General features: G+C 54.6%; 2 protein-coding genes across 4 annotated transcripts; both read left to right on the top strand.

Moving 5' to 3' along the window:
- Window positions 1-27: 27 nt before the first annotated feature.
- On the top strand, window positions 28-5,309 carry STOML2 (stomatin like 2). The gene is made up of 10 exons (XM_055699356.1): window positions 28-180; window positions 1,074-1,226; window positions 1,562-1,661; window positions 2,279-2,337; window positions 2,671-2,772; window positions 3,320-3,454; window positions 3,975-4,119; window positions 4,463-4,542; window positions 4,777-4,905; window positions 5,014-5,309. Exons 1-10 carry the CDS (start codon window positions 130-132, stop codon window positions 5,143-5,145), a joined length of 1,086 nt encoding a protein of 361 aa, XP_055555331.1. The 5' UTR covers window positions 28-129; the 3' UTR covers window positions 5,146-5,309.
- A 395-nt stretch (window positions 5,310-5,704) lies between these two features.
- Window positions 5,705-20,537, top strand: PIGO (phosphatidylinositol glycan anchor biosynthesis class O). 3 transcript variants are annotated; one of them, XM_055699338.1, is made up of 11 exons: window positions 5,705-5,752; window positions 6,043-6,536; window positions 7,925-8,068; window positions 9,566-9,689; window positions 10,695-10,854; window positions 11,329-11,502; window positions 13,405-14,977; window positions 15,504-15,707; window positions 16,019-16,221; window positions 17,019-17,089; window positions 17,695-20,537. In XM_055699338.1, exons 2-11 carry the CDS (start codon window positions 6,044-6,046, stop codon window positions 17,813-17,815), a joined length of 3,267 nt encoding a protein of 1,088 aa, XP_055555313.1. In that variant the 5' UTR covers window positions 5,705-5,752; window position 6,043; the 3' UTR covers window positions 17,816-20,537. The 3 variants fall into 3 exon arrangements, with proteins under 3 accessions (XP_055555313.1, XP_055555314.1, XP_055555315.1); XM_055699340.1 differs by lacking the exons at window positions 5,705-5,752; window positions 6,043-6,536 and adding an exon at window positions 8,287-8,505 and having other exon boundaries at window positions 7,933-8,068; XM_055699339.1 differs by lacking the exons at window positions 17,019-17,089; window positions 17,695-20,537 and having other exon boundaries at window positions 16,015-16,201.
- The last annotated feature ends 1,072 nt before the right edge of the window (window positions 20,538-21,609 follow it).

The raw sequence follows: 21,609 nt of genomic DNA, 5'->3' as shown, positions 1-21,609 counted from the left end.
CGGGGCGGGACGGGCGGCTCTGAGCGGCGTCCCGGAAGGGGCGGGGCCTCCCGCCACGTCTTCCGGGTCGGCGGGGCAGGAGTAGTAGCGGCGGCGGCACCGGCACCGGTCGGAGCGGGCGGCGGAGCGATGCTGGCGCGGGCGGGGCTCCGAGCTGGGCCCGGCCTCAGCCTCCTGCAGGTGGGGTCGGGGGAGGCTTTGGGGGGTGCCCGGTGCAGGCGGTGCTGCAAGAGGCTGGGGGGACCCGGGGGGATCCCGGGCTGAGGGGAGCGGGGCGGAGGTGGTGGGGCCGTGGGGGAGCTGGCTGAGGGGAGACGGGCGCCCGTGAGGGTAGGGGGGCGCGGGGAGGGCGCAGAGGAGGCCCGGGGATAAATGGGTGTCTGGGGGTGTTGGGGGACCGGGAGGAGCCGGGAGCGGTGGGGTGAGCTGATGGGGCGCGGGGGGAGGGTTGTTGGAGAGGTGGACGTGGAGGGCTGAGCAGTGGGTTGCGGTGTGCGGGGGGAGGTTAGGGAGGAGCTGGGGAGAGCTGGGCAGGGGGCGTGTTGAGGAGAGCTGTGGGACTGAAGGGCTGTGGGGAGGAGAGTGAGGGGGTGCGGGAGGGAAACAGGTCCTTGGAGGGGGCCAGGAGGCAGCCAGAGCTGGGAAGGGACGGACTGTCGAAGTGGGGTGGTGTGAGGGGGAAGGGACGGGAAGAAGGTGTCTCACCGTGTCACGGGGGGCTGAGTGGGGCAGAAGGACCATGTGCAAACCTTCCTTTCCTTTATGGTGTCCAGGAGGCTATATTTCTACCTGCCCTAGTAGGGCTGTGGGAGAAGGGGAGACATGGAGAAACCTTCAGCACAAGGACAGGCTCCCCTGCATCTGCAGGGAAGGCTCTGACACTCACACTGGTCCTGCCATCCAGGTCACATCCCTGTGGGAATGGCCCGTGTCCCTGCACAGCATGGGTTTTTTGGGGGCATCAGAGCTGGTTTGTGCCCAGGTTTATTGAGGCTGCAAGCAGTGATCCCAGGTGGGAGAGCAGAGATGGTGCCAGCAGCTGGGCTCACTCATGCTCCTTTTCCTTTCTCTAGCGCTCCCAGCAGCTGAAGCATTCAGCATGGCTGGCCTTGGCACCACGGCGCTTGAATTCTGGCCTACCTGTGAATATCGGGGTGCTCTTTGTGCCGCAGCAGGAGGCTTGGGTGGTGGAGAGGATGGGCAAGTTCCACCGAATCCTTGAGCCTGTAAGAAGCCACTTTTCTCCCCCTCTGGATTCAGCAGGTTCCTCAAGCTATAGCGAGGCGTGTCCTTTCCATGAGGATTTGGGGGTTCGCGTGCTTACTCTTCCAGACTGCAATCCTTTTGAATGCCTGTAGACTTTTTTCCTCAGTGGAGTGTTAAAAGCACAGGGAAACCTAAATTCCCCCAACGTGTAAAGCATGTTTGCTCTACCTGTGGCATTTGTAGCATGTAGCGTACTTGGGCTTTGTTTAGACAGGTCCCTCTAGTCCGACTGAGGTCTCTGGGAGGAAAACCCTAGATCAGAGGGCTCAGGCATCTAATCCTGCCCTTTTCCCAGGGTTTGAACTTCCTCATCCCTCTCCTGGATCGTATTCGTTATGTGCAGAGTCTCAAAGAAATCGTCATTAATGTCCCAGAGCAGTCAGCTGTCACCCTCGGTAAGGAACAGCTTCTGCGTTCTGTCTCCCTTTCGTTCTGCTGTGGCTGGGATAAGCAATGGACAGCGTGAGGGTGAGTGGAAATGTCCCAGACCACTCAGCCCTGTCCATGGGGACCTGGGCTTTGCTGTGAGCAGGAGATCCCATTTCTCCTCTCAGGGCTGCGGCTGCCTCTTCTTGCTGGGACGAATGCACCTGGGCATGAGTCAATTTTTCAGATGTTTTCCTGTGTTGGGCCACAAAAAAACCTCTGTTCTGTAAAAAAGGTTTCAGATCAGGTTAATGGACAGCTCTGTTACAATTCTAGCACTAAGCTTTTGTTCTGCCACCCCCCCACCCCCCCGGTCTCAATTTAGGAAGATAACTACAGTATGAAATGTTTTGGTCTAGAAATCTGAGACTTGCATATTAAAACACCAAAACACAGTGTTTTCTAGGGAATGTCAAGGTTGTGCTAACAAAGTCTTTTAGATGAGGAGATCCATTTCAGCCAGTCCTTTTTCTGTACTACGCTGCTGCCACTGGAAGGAAAGGGTCATGCCCTACTCTCTTGTGGGAGGGGAAGTTGCCATGTTTTGTCTTTGGTGCTTCAGTAACGACATGTTCTCTCCCTGCAGATAATGTTACCCTGCAGATTGATGGCGTGCTTTATCTGCGGGTTATGGACGCCTACAAGGTACTGTCCCTGCTGCACTGACACTTGGCCCAAATTTGCAGCCTTCATGGCTGCACCCAGCATGGTCTGTGTGTGCTGCACTGCTCAGCTGGCAGCCTTCTGCTGACTCCCTTTGCCCGATGATACGTGATTCAGCCTCTGCCCAGCTTGCTATGCCCTGTGAGGTGGGTGGGCTGAGCACCCCAGCCCCTCACAAGGCTCTGGACTCTGCTGTTCTTCGGCAGGGGTATCTGTGGCAGGTTTCTCATCTTAGCGCTATGTTTGCCCATCCTGCCTTGTTCAGGGTTCCTCCTGGCACTGCCACTGACTCTGTTTTTTATTTCTGCTCTCTAGGCCAGCTATGGGGTGGAAGATCCTGAGTATGCAGTGACCCAGCTGGCCCAGACCACCATGAGATCTGAACTTGGCAAACTCTCCCTCGACAGAGTGTTCCGGGTGAGCTGGGGAGGTGTATCACAGAGCTGCCAGTGTCTCTTGAAACCTTGGGGCAATCTGCACAGCCAGGCTGATACACTTAACACTAAAATGCCCTTTGGTTAGAGGGCTTCTGGCTTCTGTTACAGTTGACCTATTGGTGAATCCTTGGAGACTCGGCTGGTCCAGCTGTGTTTCTCTGGAGTTGGTGACTCTGCTCAGGCGCAGTGATGAATGTCCTGGCTGTCGCAGTTCGTGGGGGGCTGTAGCCCTCATGCTGTGTTTGCTGGGAGAAACAAGCAGTTGGCATTCCTGGACAATGTTTGTATCCAGATGTACACCAGATGTTTATATCCCAGCAATTTCAGTTTGGGGCACTGCTCCCTCTAGGAGAACAGTAACCCCCTGAAGAGATGTGGAAAGCACTTGATCCTGCCTTAGTTCCTCTGGAGATGGGTTTTTCTGACTGGCCTTGGCCTGTGATTGGATGTGTCTGTTTCCCTCCTGACCTCTTTCTCACACTAAGCTATTCTTCTTTGCTTTTTGCCATTCCTTTTGTGCCTCCCAGGAGCGGGAGTCCCTCAATGCCAACATTGTGGATGCCATCAACCAGGCTTCAGACTGCTGGGGCATCCGATGCCTGCGCTATGAGATCAAGGACATCCATGTACCCCCACGTGTGAAGGAATCCATGCAGATGCAGGTTTGGTTCTCTGGGATGACAATCTGGAACAAGAGGGAAGTTGTCAACTGTCCAGAGCTGGCAGTGCTGACCCCTCCTGTGGTGAGGGAAGCCCACTGACACTTTGGCTGCAAACCTACAGCTATTGAATAAATAATTCCCATCCTTATTTCAGTGGTGGTGGCCACTGCCTGGTACACATGGGCCCTGCCAGCTCCCTTTAAAATTCACACTGGGCTCTGTAGGAAGCAAGACCCAGAGCTGAAGATCTCCCACTGAGAAAAGCCAGGTGCCAGATCTCAGGACTGGAAGGGGAGGAGGGGGAAGTGGCTGTCCTGTTAGGTGTGGACCAGGCTATGGAGGACTGTGCAGTGTGGGGAGCAGAACCAGCCCTCACTGGGGATCATGCTGTGTTCTCATACTTTGCTAAGCCATGCTTGCCAGAGCAGGATGTAGGAGCCTGTCCTCGCTGCGCTTTGCCCAACGGGTGGGATTTCCCCAGCACGGCTGTAGTAGACTGGTGTCTGACCTGTGTTGGCAGGTGGAGGCAGAGCGACGGAAGCGGGCGACAGTGCTGGAGTCAGAGGGAACACGGGAATCGGCTATCAATGTAGCTGAGGGGCAGAAGCAGGCCCAGATCCTGGCATCAGAAGCTGAGAAGGCCGAACAAATCAACAAAGCTGCTGGTAGTGCCCTGGGCTACAACATGTGGGGCCTGGGGAAATCCGTAGCTCTACATTGAGGGGTGATGCCCCCAGGGAGAGACCGCGTCGCTGTGGTCCAGGCTTCCTCAACTACACTGATCCTTCCTTGCTGGGGCCCTCGCGCTGAGCTCCAGCTCGCGTTGCTGCCCCACAGCCTGGTGCAGCAGGAGGTGTGTGGCAGGAGTATTGCCATGCAGGTGTTGAAGGAAAAGGAGGCTTTGCATGCATGAATTTGTCTTGATTTTCTCCTTGAAATTGTCTTGATTCGCTCCTTTTGAGTGCTTTGTCGAGGTTCTGATGTGCATTTTGCTGTGGTTCGTTGCAGGAGAAGCCAATGCGATGCTGGTCAGGGCCAGAGCCAAGGCGGAGGCTATTCAGCTCCTGGCAGCTGCTCTGGCACAGCAGGTGAGCGACATCCTGGGACACCACAGCTTCAGCGCTGGCACTGGGGGAGGTGAAACCATGGCTGGGGTGGCACCTGGCTTTCTCTTGGATGCTCCCTGGCATCTTCAGCAGTAGCAAGTGAAGAGTTTTGCTGTCCTGGGGGCCATGACCAGCCGGGGTGGTGTGGGGCTAGGGGCACGGGTGAGTTCTTGGGGGTGTCTGACTTGCTGCTGAACCTCGTCCCTCTCCCCCCAGCATGGCAGCGCTGCCGCCTCTCTCTCTGTGGCTGAGCAGTATGTGAGCGCCTTCTCCAAGCTTGCCAAAGACTCCAACACTGTCCTGCTGCCCGCCAACACCGGCGATGTCACCAACATGGTCGCGCAGGTTAGTGTGCTCACAGGGACCCTGTCTCTTGCCTGGGGGAGGTGAAGGTGGCAGCCCGGAGGGGCCTGGCCCTCTCCTCTCCTCCCCCATGCCTCTTGTTCCCTTCAGGCCCTGGGAATCTACACCACACTGACCAAGCCGCAAGCTGTGAAGACTCAGGATGAGATGCCCCCAGCCTGTGAGGACCCCCAGCCTCCCACCACGGACGTGCTTAAGAGAGAACAGGCCAGCCCCAGCTAATGGGGCCAGAAGGATCCTGTGCCCTTGACTGCTGGCAGCCCGGCAGGCCCTGGGCCTGTCCTGCCGCCCTCCCTGGTCAGACGCTCTTGTTCTGGTTCTTCTTCCCTCGGTCCTTATTTTTTATTTGGATTGTAACCGTAATAAAATGGTACAGGTGCAGCTGCGGCATGTCTGCTGGCACTTGGGAGCCTGACCCGTGACCCCACTGTACCCCCTAAACGGGCTCTTGCGGCTCCCAGTGGCCTGCGGGAGGAACCGGGACCCCCGTCTCCTTGTGGGGACACCCCCCTCTCCAGGGGTGTGAGCTCCTGTCATCATCCCCTTGCCCTCCCAGTAGCTGCCGCCGTGGTGTGTGACGGCGGGGTCTCTATAGCGAGCGCCTCGTAGCTTACGCCGCACGGAGGAGAAACGCCTCTGGCGGTTAATTAATTAATTAAAGCAAAGCATGTGTCGAGGTGGGGGTCCTCCAAGAGAAGCGGGGGCGTGGTGCGACTCCCGGCCGCCAGGGGGCGCTACCCCCACCAGCCGCTGTCTGCGCCGCTGCGCGGCCACGCGCGGCACTTCCGGGGGGGCGGGGGCGGCCTGCGCTGGAGCTCGGCGGCCGCAGGTAGGCAGGGGAGGGGGCGGCACGGGGGGCCGAGGGGGCCCTGAGCGGTGGGGGGCCGGGGGTGCGGCACGGGGTGCTAGGGGGGCCGAGAGACCTGTGGGGGCGGCGGGGGGTGAGGGGCTGCGAGGGCAGCCGGGGGGGGGAGGGGGGGCACGAGGGCGAGCCCGGGAGGGGGGGGGGGGGAAGGGAGGGGGGGTCCGGCCGGGGGAGGGGTGCGGGCCGCGGCGGGGTGCGGAGTCGGGCCCAGCCCAGCGGCGGCGCGGCGGCCGAGCCTGCTGTCCCCCCGCCAGGATGCAGCGGTGGCCGGTGCTGCTGTTCCTGGCCTGGGTGTGCCTGCTGTTCTTCGCCGGCATCGGGCTCTTCATGAGCGGGTTCCTGCTCACCCGGATCGAGCTCGCCAGCAGCAGTTCCTGCTCGGACCCGCTGGTGCCACCGCCTTGGGAGAGGCAGAGCCTCCCGCTGGGCTCCTGTTGGGCACCCCAGCGCTTTTCCAAGGCCGTGCTTGTCATCATCGATGCCCTCAGTTTCGAGTTTGCACGTTTTAATCCAGCCAAGGCCAGCCCGCTGCCCTATGAGAACAAGCTGAGTTTTCTGCACCACCTTGCAACCTCCCAGCCGCGCCATGCCCGCCTGTACCGCTTCCGAGCCGACCCCCCCACTGCCACCATGCAGCGCATCAAGGGCCTCACCACCGGTTCGCTGCCCACTTTCATCGATGTGGGCAGCAACTTTGCCACCTACGCAATCCAGGAGGACAACCTGCTGGCGCAGCTGGTGCAGAACGGTAGGCGGGCAGGGGCAGTGTCCCACGGGGCCAAGCATGTGCAAGCTACTGATCAGTGCTCACATGGCACTCTCATTCCTCTTTCACTGGGAAGGGAACTGCTTACAACACATCCACCCTGTCAGACAATTCTTTTGCCCTACTCAGATGAAAATTACCTCAGGCAGAGCTGTCAGACAGGTAGGGTTTCTTCATCTTATACTGGGAGTAAGAAGTAGCTGGGACCATGGCTTCATCTTCAGTGTCTTCAAAGATGACGAGGAAGCAGATGAAAGTGATTGCACTGACGGTGATGTCACAAGGTCACCACCAGGAATGGCTTCCTGAAGCCAAGGGCAGTCAGTTGTGTCCATGTTTGCGCTCAGGTGAGACACATGACGAGGGAGGAGCTGGTGCCAGGTGTACTGCGGGGCTGTCACTCAGGCAGCAAGCCTGCCTGGCCAGCTGCCTGCAACTGTTTGGCAGAGACCTCGTCACATTTCCTCTGTGGTTTGGTGCTGCTGGGGTGTGCTTAGTGCTGCAGAAAAGGGCTTCTTTGGCTGGGACGAGGACAATGGAGTGAAGAGAAGGGGACAGGATGCAGTCTTGTGTTACCCAGAGGTGTTTCGTTCCAGGGCTTAGAGTGGCACACATACCAGTACCTGGGATGAGTTAGTGTGATGGGGTTGTCTGCTCCACTGAGTGTGACAGGGTGGGCAAATGTGGTAAATCAACTGAGGTGCAAAACACTGGTACACCCTATGCCAGAGCAGCAGCCTCGGAAGAAACAGTTCCTGCTTGCAGGCTGGAGAGGCTTTGTGGAAACATGGAGAGCTGCCTGCCAGCAGGCAGGACAAGCAGAGTGAGGGTGGTGGGAAGTGTCAGTGCTTTTGCCTTCTCCTTTCTGCTTGTGAAGACCCACCATCGTGTTAAAAAAACAGAACCCAGGACTCACAGATTCTCCTCAGCCCCTGTCAGCAGCCAGTCTGCTGCCTTGTGTTTTACAGTGGGGTTGCAGGCCTTGGGCAAAGGTTCGTCTGCTTTGTGCTGCATCTTCCTAAGTGCTGTAGTGAAGTGGGTACCTGCCTGCTTCCTCGCCTGTTCAACTCACTGGTCTTTCTGCTGGGGTGACATGTCAGAGGTCAAAGATAAGTCGTGATGTTGTGCAGGTGGGTTCGGAGGGGGACAGGACCTGTGGGCTTAGAAACAGGGCTGGTCTTTCCCTGTATTCAAACTCATTTACAGCCACATGGTCATTTTAATTTTAGGTTGCTCTTGAGTGTGGGTTGGAAAGGAGCCAGAGTTCTAGACCCTGACCTGGACCTGCCCAGGCTCTTTGCTGTAGTGAGAGTAACAGCATGACTCATGTGGGCTCCCTGCTGTCATTAATTCCTTTCTTGCTGAATTAGGAAGAAGAGTGGTCTTCATGGGTGATGACACTTGGGAAGGACTCTTCCCCAAGAAGTTCTTCCGCTCGTATTTCTTCCCATCTTTTAATGTGAAGGATCTTCACACTGTGGATGATGGGATCCTGCAACATCTCTATCCAACTGGTAAGCAGCTCTTTCCCCAGGGCCTGAATAGCCCATATGTTTTGTGGGGGTCCTACTGCAAGTTTGGGGTAGGACCAAAGAGTTCTTTCTGTTATGAAGTGGCTCTGGGCAGTCACACACTGCTGCACAGGGATTACAGTGCTCTAGCTGCATTTCCACAGATAAGCCAGCTTTTGGAGCCTGTGAACTGTTTCTGTAAATGCCTTTCCTCTGTTTAGGAGAGAGTGCAACTTGATGGGACGAGGTTAGACTTCAATATCTGTCCTAGAAATACGCTGCCAGGATGGAGCCAGAGGAGCAGCTTAACTTTGACACGTGTCTGTGCAGGGGCACACAGTGCTCTGGGAAATACACAACAGCGCAGCTACCCGCTTGGGAGGCTGGGGCACAATGTTGCTCTCAGCAGAGGGTCATTGGCTCCCAGCTGTCAGAAGAAGGTGAATTGTGAGATTGGTTTCTGAGTTCTAGGTGATTTCAGATTGTTCTGCGGTCCTGGGACCAAGGGGAGTGCTCTTTGTTTTATCTGTGTGAATCAAAGTGAATCAAGAGCGCAGTGGCCCTTCAGGGGGAAGTCCTTATGCCCTGTGGGAGAGCTGCAGTTCATCATTTTAACTCCAGATATGTCGATTTTTAGGTGTTGAGGCCCTGAAGCAGAGGGGAGAGGCCCAGGTAACTCCCTAGCTAGGGACAGCGTTGGTGTGCCAGGCACATGGCCTAGGTTGGATGCAGAGGGGCACATTGATGAGTCTGACATGAAATATCTCTAGAGGACTGTAGTTCTGGGTTCTCCTTTTCCTGAGCGTCCCCTTGGTTTAGCTCAGTGTCCTGATTTTGGCTAGGGTGGAGTTAACTTTCTTCTCAGTAGCTCATACAGCGCTGTGTTTTGGCTGATGTCAGAACAATGTTGATGACACACTGATGTTTTTAGTTATTGCTGGGTGTATACTGAGTCAAGGACTTTTCAGTTTCTCGGGCCCTGCCAGCGAGAGGGCTGGAGGGGCACAGGGAACTGGGAGGGGACACAGCAAGGACAGCCGAGCTGAACCAGCCAAAGGGGTGTTCCATACCATGGGGTGTCATGCTGGGTATATAAACCTGGGGGCTTGGCTGGGGCAATAATAGCATTATATACTTTATAAGTTTATATACTTATACACACTCAGTTTGTGGCAGTTTGAGTTAAGGGTATTTCAAAGTGACTTGGGTGACATTGAGCCATTCCCCTCCTGAGGAGTGGTGGACAAAAAACATGGATACTGGGGCACTTATGGGCATTGAGCTTCCCATGGCATTGTACCCAGGCACCAGCAATCCAGGAGTGTGCTTCTTTTAAAACCTGCACTGTCCACTTGAGAGTTAGGAGCGACAATGGCAGGAGGGGGAGAAACAGCAGTTTCCAGAGGCAACCAGAAAGCTCTGGCAAGACGATCCAGATGTAGAGCCCATGCCTGAATCCCGGGTTAGTGTGTGTGTGATAAGGCTGCTCTTGTTCTGCAGTGGACAGTGGTGAATGGGACATGCTGATTGCTCACTTCCTCGGCGTGGACCACTGTGGGCACAAACATGGACCTGACCATCCTGAAATGGCTAAGAAGCTCACCCAGATGAATGAGATGCTCAGGTGATTAGTGCGGCAGTTGCGGGGTTGCCAGCTGGCCTCTTCCTTGACCCAGGCTGGTGGGGTCTTCCCAGGGAGTTTACAGATGCAGAGAGCAACGGGACTTTTACTGTGCCTGTTAAAATGGAGAATGGCTTTGGTCAGCAGCAGCTGAAGCCTCAGCTATGGGGTGGTCTCGGTTGCATAGACCCATGTTCACAAGAGGTTTGGTTTCAGAGGTAAGGCTGTCTTCAGGTCTTGGGGCCTTGTTTCTCAGCCAAACCATCAGGTGATGGTGCAGCTGGAGTACTGAGCCTCACTCTTTTCATCTTTAAAAGGGAGATTTTCACACTGAGGTCTGTTTGAGAAGCACTTGGAGGACCCTGGCTAGGGAATGATGCATTTACTGCACAGGCCCATGAGTTGCACCTTTGTGTCAGAGGGCAGAATGGGATCCAGAAATCCACACAGCTGTGCCTCAGCCCAAAATGCTGTGGCTTTTGACTCCTAGTTAGGACTGCTTTAATTCTTGCTGCTAGAAGGAGTGGGTAACTTGCCCCTGCTGCACCTGAGAGTGCATATTGTGTCATACCTAATGTGTTCTTCAGGGGCAAGTCCCCTCTTTTTTTCCATAAAAGCCGGAGACAGCTCACACAACATGATGCAGTATACAAGACCCAAATAGATGCAGCCTAAAATGCATTCCTGTTGGGAACTGTTCTTCTGAATTGCATTTTGTCAAGATCCCTGGAGGCATAGAGGAACCAGCCACCATTCACTGGGGACCTAAGCAAGAGCAGTCCACTCTGTCTCAAGGCTTAGAATTTTCATTTTGGTTGTAAAGCATCCATTGCCTTAGTACCTGGCTCAGTTGTTACAGCTCTGTGTCAGCACTTGGTTTTGCTCAGATCCTTTTGTGGGCTTCACCTCTGTGGTGCAGGCAGGCTTGGTGGGGACATGCCCTCTCCCACCTGGGCTGTTTGGGCCTCTGCCCAGGTAGGAGTTGACCTTCCTTATCTCGGGTGACAGATCCTTGGTAGATCACCTGGGGAATGACACCCTTCTTCTGGTGGCTGGGGATCATGGTATGACAGACACTGGAGACCACGGCGGTGACAGCGAGAAGGAAGTGAACGCAGCGCTGTTTGTGTACAGCAGAACGCCCCTGTTTGGCACGGGCCCTCCAGAGGTGAGAAGGAGCTGATCCTTAGCTGTCACTGCTTGAGGTGGCATTCAGGGTGGAAAATGTGTCCTGGGGTTAGAGAGTAACAGTTCCATTGGGGTCATTTAGACTGAGAGGAGGTGAGGAGTCTGTCACCTTTCTGGAGAGAACAATGGAAAAACTGACATGGGGTGCTGGTAACCAAAGTGTTTGGGACCCATGTTCAGGCCCCTCCAGCTGTGAAGGGTGTTTGAGTAGGGCCCGGTGAGCTGTTAAGCAGCCAGGGGCATACCTAAGGACCTGCAGCTCCCAGCAAGCATCCTCCCCTCCACAGGGCGCTTAGGGAGGGCAGAGCTGTGCCGCTGCCTTCCCCTGCATTTTCCCACTCCTGGCTCACCCATATTCTCCTCTGAAGAGGAAAGTCTTCCCCATCATCCTCTAGTCCCAGTGAAAAGCCATGTTGCTGTGTTCTTTCCAAATTTCCAATTTTTCCCTCTCCAGGAGCCCGAGGCTGTTGCCCAGGTGAACCTGGTGCCCACTGTGGCCCTGCTCCTGGGTGTGCCCATCCCCTACAGTAACATCGGGGAGGTGATGGCTGAGCTGTTCTCCGGGGATGGCGATGCTGTGTCTGCAGCCTTGCAGCAGCTCTCGGTCTATCACATCAACGCCAAGCAGGTAGGCCTCCCCATTGAACTGGAGAGGAGAAGGAATGGCATTTTAAGCACAAGCCTCTTCTGTTTGGTGGAGGTGACGTGGTGGCAAGGTGTTGTCTTCGTGGGGAACTTATTTTGAAGAGTTACCTCCTTTGCAGTGTTTACTCCAGTAAAAGGTTGCATCATTTTCTCAAAAGAGAAATGAGAGTTACCTGTTTAGTGCTAGATGTTGAGTGCTGCAGTGTGTAAAATACTGGCTGGGAAGGTGGTATTCACTTCAGGGTGAGGGTTGGTCCCAGACAGGTGGATTTGGTGACTGGAGAGTCTGGCAGGGAGGCTGGTTCCTCAAGGCTGAAGACGGCTAGGGGCAAGTCTTGTTAATGGAGATTCAGGAGTACAAATGGATGTTTCGATGCTGCTTCAGTTTTGAAAGAGAAAGTGTTAGCTAAAGAACTATTCTAGTTCTAGACCAGTGGCAGAAGGAAAACAGTAATGAATGACTGAGTAAAAGAATCATCATTTAACAGGTGCCAGTGAAGTGGAGTAGAGAAGGAACAGTTTATACCAAGTGCAACAAAATACAGAACCCTAATTTCTGAAGGACAAATCTTGAATGAGAGTGACTATACCAGGTATAAAAGAAGCCCAGGCAATGGAGCAGGCCATCTACCAGGGCGAGCCAGAGCCTCCATGGAGGGCATGAGGGCCATCTGTTGTGGCTCGGTGGATCTCATGGTCCAGAACCAGATTTGCCACATGCATTGCAACATGTGTCTCAGCTAAGTGCTGGTCTGCCTTTGAGGGACCCTTGGATTGCTAGGAGCACAACAATAACTCCTGCAGCCCCCAGCCAGTTCTTTGGTGACAGTTGGACACCACTGGTGCAAGGCAGTGAGGAGCTGGAGTGGATATGATCGCTGATGGGAGGGCGGAAGTGTTCAGCATCTCTGCTGTGTATTTATAGAGCAGCAGAGTGCTTTGTCATTTAAAGATGATAGTGTAGTGTACGTTACTGTCTTGTTAGTCACCAAGAATATCGATCATCTTCTGTTAGGAATTAGTGTTATCCAATCCTGCCTGTTTAAATATTTGCACTCATTTGTCTGAGGAGTTTTCTGGCTCGATCGTGTTGGTGGTGAAGAAGCTTTTGCACACCAGGAAAATTGTGCAGGCCTGTGGGAGAGCTGGTGCCTATGTTTGCCATTCATGGGTAGGGGCAGACTGATTCTGTCTGTGCTCTGAGGCAGCTGGGAAGTATGTGAAGGTGTTGGGATGTTTCAGTGTTTGAGCAGACCTACACTGCTGAGCGGCTGGATGTTTGTATGGGTGCCCTGCCCTGTTAATGCCCTGGTAAGACTTTTTTTACAACTTTTGGGATCATAGCTGCCTCTGTTCCTGTCCTCTTGAAGTGGAAAGCAGAGTGAGCTGTCCTTAGCTTATGGTACAGTGGGTTAATGTGCCTGTATTGAAGAAGGGGGAGCAATTTGATCTGATCAACTATAAGCTGTCTGTCCTCAGACAAACAATGTAAAAGTCAACATGGGGTGCAGATTAATAGGTAGTAATGACTCAGACTTCTGGGGGCTTGTTTGCCTTATTGTTACCAAAAACTCTGTGTAGAAGTTCTTACTGATACACAGCATTACCAGGCATACACCTGCAGGTGAAGAACTGAGAGGAGTCAGTGTGGCTGTCAGGATGGATACATCACTTGAGAGGGGTTTGGCAGAGGGATTGTGTTTCCTGCAAGTCACATCCTGGATTTAAGTGACCAGCCCTGGGTTATGTGGCTGGGGACAGGTCTGTCCTGGCAGGGGTTGGCAGACTGAGGCTGTTTCCATTCTGAAGGGGCTGTGCGAGGCAATGAATCCCGTTCCCAGTGGTCCCAGTGCCGCTGTCTGACCCAGTGTCCCCTCTCCCATAGGTGGACCGCTTCCTGCACTCCTACTCGCTGGTGGCTCAGGACCTGCCAGCAGAGCAGCTCCAGCACCTGCAGGAGCTCTTCTCCAGCGCTGTGGAGGAGCACAGTCAGCTCTTGGCCCAGGTGCAGGGGTCAACACTGGTGCCTCCGGAACTGGAGTCCAGGCTGGGAAGCCTCATCAGTCGCTTCCAGCTCTACCTGCGGGAGGCACGGGCTGTGTGCACCCAGTCTTGGGCCCGCTTCCATCCCCTGCGTATGGTGGGAGGCTGCACCCTTATTGCTGCTTCCTGCTTGCTCTGCTATGTGGCCTCAGAGCTGGCTGCATCATCGGACTGTTTCTATCGCAGCTGCCTCCTGTACCCGCTGCTTTGGGGCCTCGTGGTAACTGTTCTGCTTGGGCTGGCCCATGCCTTCACCCAGGAGGGGCTGGATCTCCTCCTGATGTCATCATGGGCAGCCGCTGCTTCTCAGCTGGGTTTTTTTTGGCACTGGTGGGGCCGGCATCCCAAGCGAGCCCGTTTGGCGGGCAGTCAGCCACCCTTGGCCAGCATTGGCCTGAGGCAGAGGCTGCGAGAGTGGCTGGGGCTGGCCTTCCCCATGGGCATTCTGCTCTTCCGCTGCGGAGCTATGTTCTCTGATAGCTTTGTCGTGGCTGAGGCCAGGGTGGCCCCATTCCTGCTGGCCTCGCTGGTGATGTTGCTAGTAGGGAAGCTCCACTGGGATGGTCGCCTGACTGTGCCAGAAGGCCCCAAGCAGCAGCTCCTTGGTTTTTCTTCTTATCGGAGAGAGATCTGGTACCTGCTGTGCCTCGTGGCCATGCTTCTGGTCTGTGTGCGCCTCTCTGGTTTCTTCCACCAGTGCCGCGAAGAAATCCTTCAGTGTCGGCCTTCTCTTTTCCTCTCCCCCCTTGCCAGCCTGAGAAACACGCGAGCCAAGAATCTCTTCTACCTCCTGTGTGTTGCCTTGCTGGCTGGGCTGGTCTATGCAGTGCGGAGCTGGCTGCGGCGCTACGGCAACCTGAACAGCTCGGACCCCCTTGTGCTCTTCGTGCGCTGGGGTTTCCCACTGGTGGTCCTCTGCATTGCCTGCTACTGGGCCGTTGCCTCCAGTGCTGATGACTCTCTTGGGAAGCTGCAGGAGCTGGTGCAGGTGGCAGTTGTTGCCTTTCCATGGGCTGTCTATGGACTAGCATCCGTGGGGCTGCTGCTCCTGCTGTGCAATCCCATGACAGTGTTCGCGAAGGACACACGGGAGTCAGCAGGATCCATCGTCACTCCCTACCTGGGGGTTCCCGGCTCTGAAGTCAACTTCCTCCACGTCATCCCTCAGATCTACAAGAGGATGCAGGAGTCTCAGAAGAGCTGCCTGGAGCGGGGTAACTGCAGGGCCACCATTGCAGCCTATGGGCTGGGCAGCGTCTACTCGGCAGCCCTGGTCATAGCGCTCACCCTGCTGGGCTTCCTCTTGATGCTTCTGCACAGTGAACGGCTGAGTCTCGCCTTCCTGCTCCTCTTCCTGGAGGCTTTTGTGCTGCTGCACATCCACACGCGTGCCAGAGGCCTTGCTGGAGATGCTGGTGAGTCAGGGCTCAGTAGAGCTTCCTCTGGATATGCAGTGTGGGCGTCATCTGCAGCAAGCTTGTTTTATGTCCAGTGGGAGAGGCAGGGTCCATGTGCTGCTTTTGGGGAATGGCAATGCACTGATCCTCAGGGGATCCTCCTAGCTTTATTTTAGAGTTGCTTAAATTCTCTAGTAGGAGACAGGTGTGTGCAGCAGGGATGTAAAGTGGGAGGAGGAAGAGGAGGAGGAGGTGGTGGGGGAGTCCCTTAGGGAAGGGGGCTCTATTATACCCATCCATTCTGCCTGGGCTGCTCACAGCCACCAGACCTCACTGCTGTTGACAGAGTCCAGTAGCAGGGCAGGCAGCAGACGGAATGCCTGGCCCCTCAGTCTGTCTGTGGTGGGACCCTGACTGGTTTCTGTCTCTCAAAAGACAGAGTGTGGAAAGGGAACCTGGAAGAGAAGTCAGTAGGCTCTTTTCGATTGTGGACCTGTCTTGTTCCCTGGTGCTGATACCTGTCTCTAATTTTTTTATCTCTCAGAGCCTTTTTCAGTGCCCTGGTATGCAGTCATCTCCTGGCTCCTTGCTGCTTCCCAGTTCTTCTATTCCACAGGCCACCAGCCCATCTTCCCTGCTATCCACTGGAATGCAGCATTTGTGGGTTTTCACCTTGACCACAGCACGAAACTCCTGCCTGCTGTCCTGGTGGGCGCCAACACCTTTGCCTCCCATATCCTCTTTGCAGGTAAATCGATTTCTTCCTGGGCTGTTGAGCCTGAGCAGACAGGGCTCACTGCTTTCTTTGCCTTGTCTGGAGGCCTGCAGGCCGAGCATGAGGCGATGAGCTCCGGCACCAGCTGAACAGCAGCATCCTTGCTGTCCCTTTCTGGTGCCACAGAGCTGCCCGTGGCCTGCAGCCTCCATGCAGTTGTGCCTGACCAGCAAACTGGAGCTGGGGTATATGCTTCCTGCATGTCCAGGGCATGATGGCAGAGCCTAGACTGCTCCTCACCTCCTGGGCTCCAGTAATTTCATGTGCCTTTGTCCTTGAGGTAGTTGGCTGCCCTCTGCTCCTGCTTTGGCCCTTTGTGTGTGAGATGCCCAACTCGCAGAGGAAGAAGCCCAAGAAGGAGTCCCGGGAGGAGCTGCAGGAGGTAGAGGAGCACATGATGGAGATGAGGCTGCGGGAGTCCCCAGAGAAGTTCTCCACTGCTCTGCTGCAGCTGGGGCTGAAGTACCTCTTTGTCCTTGGGACGCAGGTACGGACAGAGGCAGGATGGCTGTGGGAAGACTGTCTAGAGGAAGTAGGGGTGCTGTGAGAGCCGTAGGGCACTTTGATGAGAGAAGGGGGTCCACCAGGGCTCAGACAGGCCCTGGGGTAATATGCCTAGTTGCAGGTGGAAGAGCAGCTGCACAGGTCCTCTTCTCAGCCATGCCATTTGCTCTGTGCTTTGGGAGAGCTCCAGCATGGAAGCTGAAGTACAGGTTAGACTGCTTTTCATACCCATCGATCCAGAGTAGGAACACCTCTTCAGAAACTGCATGGTTGTAATTCTGCTCCCCCTTTTCCCAACCATGCCTTCTATTTTGCACCAGCTGTGATTTCCATCTGATCCTGTGCTGTGGTGATACAGGGAGCGAAACACCAGAAATTTAATCCCGTGGAAGAAGCTAGTAACTTTCTGGGGTTTAGCCCTTGAAATCATTCTCCTGTGGTCAGACCACAGAGGGTGCAAGGGACGGGGCAGGCCCCGCAGCCGGAAGGCAGGAGTGCTCCGCTCAGTGAAATATTGGGTCAGGTTAGCCACAGTGTGAGCCCTCCTCTGTGCTGTCCCAGCCTGACCCCAGGAAAGCCTGCATATATCCCAAGCTGCCTGTGTGTCCTGACTTTAGGACATGATGGAAAGGAATCCTGTTTGGGATGCTTATTTCTGGTGTGTGCTGTACCAGCATCTCAGGTGTGTGCAGTTTAGTACCACCTTCAGATGTGAACCTAGTGCCCAGGAGGTCTCTCCAGAGTCACTTGTAACTTGTTTTTTCCTGATCTCCTCCACAGCTTCTGGCCTGTGTTTGTGCAGCTATGATCCTCAGGAGGCACCTCATGGTCTGGAAGGTCTTTGCCCCAAAGTAAGTCCCAGGAGTTGCTCTGATGGTGGGTTAGGGTTCATACCACTGACATTTTGACTAGAGTTCATAGACAGTAATGTTGGAAGAGACACTGTGGTCGATCTTCAGACTTCTTATGTAGTAGAGGCTGTAGGAGTGTCGTTAACTAATTCCTGCTTCAAGTTCAGAAGCTGGACTTGAGCTAGAACCTGGAAGTTTCTCCTTATCTTGATTTCTAAGTACGTACAGAGCTCACCTGGAAGCTAGGAATGTTCAGGGCAGAGAGCCAAAGGTAGGGATACCAGACCAGAAACGATAAACGCAGAAATGCTAAACTAGCAAACCTCTGAGCTAGTAGGTGTGTAGGGTGGCCTCAGCCTCTGAGGGACTCAAAATCCTACCTGGATGTTGTCCTGAACAACCTCTGAAGCAGAGGTGTGCTTGGCTTCTACGTTGCAGGCAGCAGCTGCTGGCGAGTGACTGTAATTCAAGTTTTAGGATCTGGGATGCTACCAGCCTCTCACTGTCAGGAAGATCTGTCTGCTGGGTGTGAGGGTAGCAGCTTGCCTTCGCCAGGCCAGGGCATGCTGGCTGTGATATCCTTACTGCATCTGTTGTGCCTGCAGGTTCCTCTTTGAGTCGCTGGGCTTCATGGTGAGCAGCATCTGTCTCCTGCTGGGGATCTCTCTGGTGATGCGTGTGGACTGTGCTGTCAGCACCTGGTTCAGCCAGCTTCAGCTCAGGTAGCATTGGAGACATGGGGAACCTGACCTGCTTGTTGGCCAAGGCTGTGGTTGTTTCCTGGCTTCCCTCAGGCTGGGAGGGATACATCAGCCACCAGCAACGAGTGCCTGCCGACAGCAGTCAGGGATTATCCCCAGCTCCCTGCCTCAGCGCTGCACAAAAGGACTGGAGCCAACCGTTCCCCGCTTATTGCGGTGGTGTTTCTCAGAAGTGGAGGTCAGAGCTCTCACTGGGCGTTTGTGGCAGCAGGAGGACTCTGCTGCAGGAGCCCAAGAAGCGGGAGTCCTGAAGTGCTCCTCTGGAGAAACACCAAACAGATGTCTTGCTGCTGCTTTCCTGACAACTGTCCCCACTGTGCAGTTGGTTGGCTTCAGTGGCTGGCAGGGCATCACCTTGCCTGTGCAGAGACAGTGACTGATGGGAAGGGGCCTGCTGAGGAGTGGAGATGAGGATGGGAGAAGAGCGAAGGTCCTGCAGCCACCACTTCTCTCCACGTGCTCAGTTTTCATGCTGGAATCAAAGTACACATGGTTATGCATGCAGATGGTTCCTGGGGTCTTGGTAGCAGCTGCTCCTCTGTAAAGTCAACTGGTTGCTCTGTAGTGAGGCCCCTCCTGCCTCACTCACGTTTTCCTGGTCTTCCTCAGCCCTGTGAAGGGCAGTAGGGAGCACTCTGGGCTGCCTTGTACAGCCTGAAGCAGGCGTATTTGTTGAGGGGGTGGTAGCAGGGAGAGCTGTGTCTATGGGCAAGAAATTCTCCACTCATGATCTCAGCCTGTTTGTCCCCGTGGACTGGGCTGTAGCAGCTGGGGCTCCCCGTGTCTTTGTGTGCTGCTGGATTCTGGCTGTTGATTGTGAACAGTTGAGATGCAGCAGGATATAGTGACAGAACATCAGGTCATCCCCATTTTGAGTCTGGTCAGGACAAAAGGGGAGGCTGGAGCAGCTGTCCCAACTGCAGGAGTGGTGTGAGCTGCGGTGCCTGGGAGCTGCTGCTGGAAAGCCCTGAGTGGGCAACAACTCTTCTGGGAGGTGGCTTAGTTCACTGGTGTCTGTGCACGTGCTGGGGGTTATGTCAGCTTGAAGGGACGTCAGGCACTGCAGCTGATGGCATTTGTGATCCCGTATATGGTGCTTGTCTCCCTTTTCACCTTGGTGTTCTGTGTGGGACTTCAAGCTGCAAGTGAGCTACGCCAAACCCACCCTTGGATGCTGACGGTCAGGAGACATCGTATTTCTTTCTTTAGGGGCAGGGGTAGAGGACATGACCATGGTGCCTGGCCATATCCCATCAAAGTTCCCTCTGCAGTTTTGATGGGATCTGGCATTCCTTACTGCCCTGAACCACTGTGTGGCATTACTTGGTGCTATGAAACCTTTTGTCTCTTTCCCCTCTGGAAAGAGCTGAGGACTGCTTGTCTATGATTCCTGCGTTGATTTTTGTTCTGATCCCATTTGTTTTTTAAGTTATGCACCATGATAGCCCCTGTTTGAGTTGCTCACTGCAGACTGCTGGCGTAACTCAAGCCTTTTCATCTCATCTGCCCTGGAGAGTCATGGGGAAAGTGTCTCGTCATCTCTCTCATCGCTTTCAGTTCTTGCTGTTACGCCCAATGCCCAGTCACTGTGGAAAACGGCCCTTGAAGGCAGGTTTAGTTTGGTATTTTACCCCTGCAAAATGCTTGCTCAGGTGATGGGGTGCAATTCCAGGGAGTCTTAAACTGCTCTAATTTTGCATTTCCTTTGTGGGACCTCCCCTGGCCTGCTGGCTGTGGTCTCCCACCTCAGCCTTTCATCTCCCCTGCCCTGGGGGCTTGTCCTGCTTAACTTCACCTGACACAACCACGGACTGGTTTGTAGATGGTATGACTCCCAGGGCTGCGTTGCCACGTAGATGCATGCACACCACTGCTAGTGCAAGGCAAGGAGTAGCAGCATGCAGTGGGGGAAACTGAGGCGGAAGGAATGCATCAATCCAGAATTAGATGGGCTTAGGCAGTCCCACCCTTTAAAATGGGTTATTTGCTGACTCCTTGTGGCCATATGGTTCTCGGTGCTGAGGGGGCCGTGCTGATGGATGAGGGGTGCATTGGTGCAGAGAGGAGGAAGGGGATGGAGTTAGCTACCCACTGAATTTTCATTTAATGTGATGATAGTCTATATAGCACACATTGCTAAACCCCAAGGCCGGAGCCCAAGTAGGTCTTGTAACTTCAGAATCTGGTCAGGAGCTTGCTGCCTGAATATAGTTGTGCTGGCAGAAATCCTTATGGTCACTAAGGCTGTAGAGCTGGCCCCTGATGTCCTTGCAGCGGCCACCCAGGCCCTTGGGCTTCCTCCTCTCCCATCTCTGGGAGCAGTTGTTATTTCAGCAGCCACCATAATGCTGCTGAGCCTTCCCCTGCCTATTGTTCATGGTTGGACTGCTCAGCCAGCACTTGGGCATCCTCTCCTCATCCCTCCATATCACTCCTCTGCCTTCCTGCTAGGGCTGTAGGTTCACAGCCCTGAGAGGCCAGGGTGGAGCAGAGGGGACAGCAGAGCTGGAGCGCCATGAAAATATGCATGCTTGCCTTGCTGGAGGCTAAACAAAACCTGCAGTAACAAAGCTGCAGGTACATTCTTGTCACTGCAGAGATGCCAAGGAATGCTAGCTGCTCAGCCAAGGCAGACTGGCTACTACACCAAAGAATTTAAGTTCAAGATGAGTTTTCCAAGGACTGGAGATGCTCTTTCTTGCTTTCTTTGACTTTTTTAATCTTTGACAGTCTTCCCCAGCTGCCCTCAAGCTGATTGTTTGGCTCCTGTTCTCCCGCGTGTGCTGGGTGTGACAGTTAACGTTGGCCCAAGGCTTGGCAACCCTGGAAGCAGGATGTGCGGCTGATGCTAGAGCAGACATGGCTGTGGTTGCTGCTTTAAAGCCCCAGAGAGTGTCCAGAGGTGTTGCGACGGAGGGAAGACACAGTCACTCAATATGAGTGATCAGCAGACTTCGTTTATTGTCCCTTACAGTCACCTTTTATGCCTTGTTATAATTAGCTCATACATATTACAAAATTTAAGCTCATTATTGGTTAGTTGCCCAAATACCAAGCCCGCCCCTAGTTTCTCTTCTGTAGTTATCTGTTCCCACCTGCAACATTCTTTTCCCACCGCGATCTTCCTGATATTGTGTAACAAGAACAGCCAAAGACAGTGTATTTTTGCTTTACTTCACATAAGCTGAGAGCAATGTGCATTTTTGTCCAGCCAGCTGGACTATGTGACCCTTTTCAGCTAGCCAGTTATCCACACAGAGGAAGGTGCCTGCTGGTCCAAACCAAGGCTCTTTGGGAAACCTGGCATGCTGGTGAGCAGGCTCTGCCCTACATTCCCCTACTGAGGTTGTCACTGGAGCCTACTTGTCTCTCCTGGGGCAGTTATTCCAAGCAGTTTGTTTCTGGTCCCAGTGACCTTTGGCTGAGTGTGACAGGGGATGTGTCATGCTCAGCAGGGTGGTGTCCATGCTGCACTCCACAAACCTGCTGCACTTGGGCTTTTGCAAGCACGGTGTGTGTGCTCCTTGGCAGGGCTTCTGCCCAGTGCCCTGTCCCTCTGGCCAGGGGAGAGCTCTGCTGGGAAACACCTAGCTCAGACCAGTGGTGGGGCAATGTGTGCCGTGGCCTTGGCATGGGGCAGGGGTGGAATTGTCTTGTTTGTGCCACCTGGAAAACGGCGACTGAAAGCCACCACCACTGCGAAAGGTTGTGGCTGTTCCAGAGCATCTGCCCGCTCTGATCCATGTGGCTGGCATTGCC

Source organism: Falco cherrug, chromosome Z (genome assembly GCF_023634085.1).
Source record: "Falco cherrug isolate bFalChe1 chromosome Z, bFalChe1.pri, whole genome shotgun sequence".
NCBI classification, from domain to species: Eukaryota; Metazoa; Chordata; class Aves; order Falconiformes; family Falconidae; genus Falco; species Falco cherrug.
This window is presented reverse-complemented; position numbering and strand designations above follow the sequence as displayed.

Excerpts from the sequence above, each read along its gene's own strand:
- PIGO (XM_055699338.1), top strand. The coding sequence starts at position 6,044 with ATGCAGCGGTGGCCGGTGCTGCTGTTCCTGGCCTGGGTGTGCCTGCTG. Across the intron at positions 15,708-16,018 it reads CTCCCATATCCTCTTTGCAG|TTGGCTGCCCTCTGCTCCTG; the intron begins GTAAATCGATTT and ends TCCTTGAGGTAG. Across the intron at positions 16,222-17,018 it reads TCTTTGTCCTTGGGACGCAG|CTTCTGGCCTGTGTTTGTGC; the intron begins GTACGGACAGAG and ends TCTCCTCCACAG.
- STOML2 (XM_055699356.1), top strand. The coding sequence starts at position 130 with ATGCTGGCGCGGGCGGGGCTCCGAGCTGGGCCCGGCCTCAGCCTCCTG. Across the intron at positions 181-1,073 it reads CCGGCCTCAGCCTCCTGCAG|CGCTCCCAGCAGCTGAAGCA; the intron begins GTGGGGTCGGGG and ends TCCTTTCTCTAG. Across the intron at positions 1,662-2,278 it reads GCAGTCAGCTGTCACCCTCG|ATAATGTTACCCTGCAGATT; the intron begins GTAAGGAACAGC and ends CTCTCCCTGCAG.